General features: G+C 58.2%; 1 protein-coding gene across 1 annotated transcript in view; it reads right to left on the bottom strand.

Annotated features, from left to right (window-relative positions):
- The window catches only part of CTDP1 (CTD phosphatase subunit 1), a 36760-nt gene that overhangs the window by 9074 nt on the left and 25850 nt on the right, over positions 1–1836 (bottom strand). Inside the window, exon 11 of the mRNA XM_030887296.2 lies at positions 1–150. This exon is cut by the window's left edge and continues 8 nt beyond it. Coding sequence (XP_030743156.1) covers positions 1–150 — 150 coding nt within the window. The remainder of the gene's footprint in view (positions 151–1836) is intronic.

Here is a 1836-nt window from a genome sequence, read left to right as displayed (position 1 = left end):
CTCTCTAAGTCCTCCTTACAGAGCGTGTACAGTGGCATGGCCTCAGACATACTGGGTTGCCGCTTCCTTCGGGAAGGACCAGGCTGCTCTTCTGAAGGGTGAGCTCGGGGCGCTCCGTCACCCATCTGCTGTTGGTGCGGCTCCACAACTCTGAAAGAAATTGCAAAGGTCCTGCATGAGGAGGGCAGGCAGCACTGACCCGCAGCACATGCTCGGACAGCATGCCCTCCCTGGGCACCTGCCTGCCAGCGCCCTGGCCTGTTCGCAACAGAACCACTGCTGAGGAGCCAGGCCAGCCCAGTCCGCCAGGCCGCTGACCCCACTCCAGTCGGAAGGAGGGCATGTGAGAGAGGGCGGCCTGGGACTGATAGCGACCCGGGCTGCAGGGCGGAAATGAAGTCCATTCCTTCACAAAATGAAGACAGAAAAGACATTTTATTAAAGACAGATGTCCCACAGGGTCCCTGAGGAAAGTGACTTAAAAGTTCTAGTCACAATTAAATGCCGGGCACTGACCTTCAGTGTGCAGTTGTTGACTGCTGTGGGGTGTGGATGTCAGGACATGCAGCCTCCATGTGAAGTGGCTGCTCCATGCCCTCCCCCCAGCGAGGTAAGAACGCTGCCTGGCAGCAGGTAAAGAACCCGAGTTGGGCACTGCACAGGGCGAGCCGGCACCCAGGGCACAGGGGAGGCAGGTCATACCCCGACAACCCTTTCCACATGGAAACAGTCACTATGTGTTAAGAAAAGCTATCCTGTTAACACAACAATGTCCACTTTTACACCAAGTAAGTGAATATTTGAAAAACATGCTTCCTGTGGTGTAGACATAACCTCAAGGTTTCAGGCCTAAGGGGGTCCTGCCACTCTGTGTGAACTCGGTTTAAGTGGCACACTAAAGAAAACCCAGAACCCGATGGATTAGAATGCACCCACTCCCCATTTATGGACACAGTGGGGCTAGAAGATGACCCCACCCCTCACCTGTACTGTGACCCTCCCACCAGCCCCCTCCCCCATGAGACCTCGGCCACCTGCAGGAGGGCCTGTCCATCTATCAGAGGCAGGATGGCCAAAGTACTCCGCTTCCTCTCCCACAAGGCCCTCGTCACTTGCCCTCTCCAGACTTCCGGGATGGGTGGGTCCAGGGCAGCCCCATGGCTCCAGAAGCCTGAGGTGGTTTTGCCTGGTGCAGGGGTTCCCAGCCATGGGCGCGAGGCTTGCCTCCCCGAGAGCCTGGCTATCCATAGTTTCCTAGGAGTCAACGGCCAGACCCAGCCTCTGCCCTTGACCTTGAACTGCAGCTGGTCACTCATCCACTGACCCCACCCAGATGGGGACATAGGATATACAAGGCTGCCCAGGTGCTGCCCAGCAACATGTGGCCCCATGGGGGGCAGGCGCCCAAACGTCCCAGCCCAGTGCTCCTTCTGACCACAGGCGCTGACCTTTGCTAGGCGGGGGAGAGCCATTGCACTGCAGCACTCTAGTCTAGCACCCTCACCCAAGAAATGCTCGCAGAGCGGGCCCAGGGGAGGTGGGTGCTCAATGGCTCACCCCCAGCACCGACGTGAGGGGGAACAGGTGTAACCAACTTTACGGCCGTGACACTTGCAAGAAACTGACTCGTTAAGCAGCAAACCCACCCCAGCTGCTCCACCTTGTTTCAGATCAGACCCTTTCTCAGCCAGCGCCCCCGCCTCTCCCCGTGTAGGCCAGGCAGGCACATGAGTGCTCGTGTGCACACACACCGAGCACATTATCCCGCTCCCCCCTACCCCATCAGCACCCACCATGCTGCCATAGTCAACACCACCACCATCTCCTGCCCACAGA

This window comes from Echinops telfairi, unplaced genomic scaffold, assembly GCF_000313985.2.
Source record: "Echinops telfairi isolate 266 unplaced genomic scaffold, ASM31398v2 ScPeMD7_7400;HRSCAF=8409, whole genome shotgun sequence".
Lineage (NCBI taxonomy): Eukaryota > Metazoa > Chordata > Mammalia > Afrosoricida > Tenrecidae > Echinops > Echinops telfairi.
This window is presented reverse-complemented; position numbering and strand designations above follow the sequence as displayed.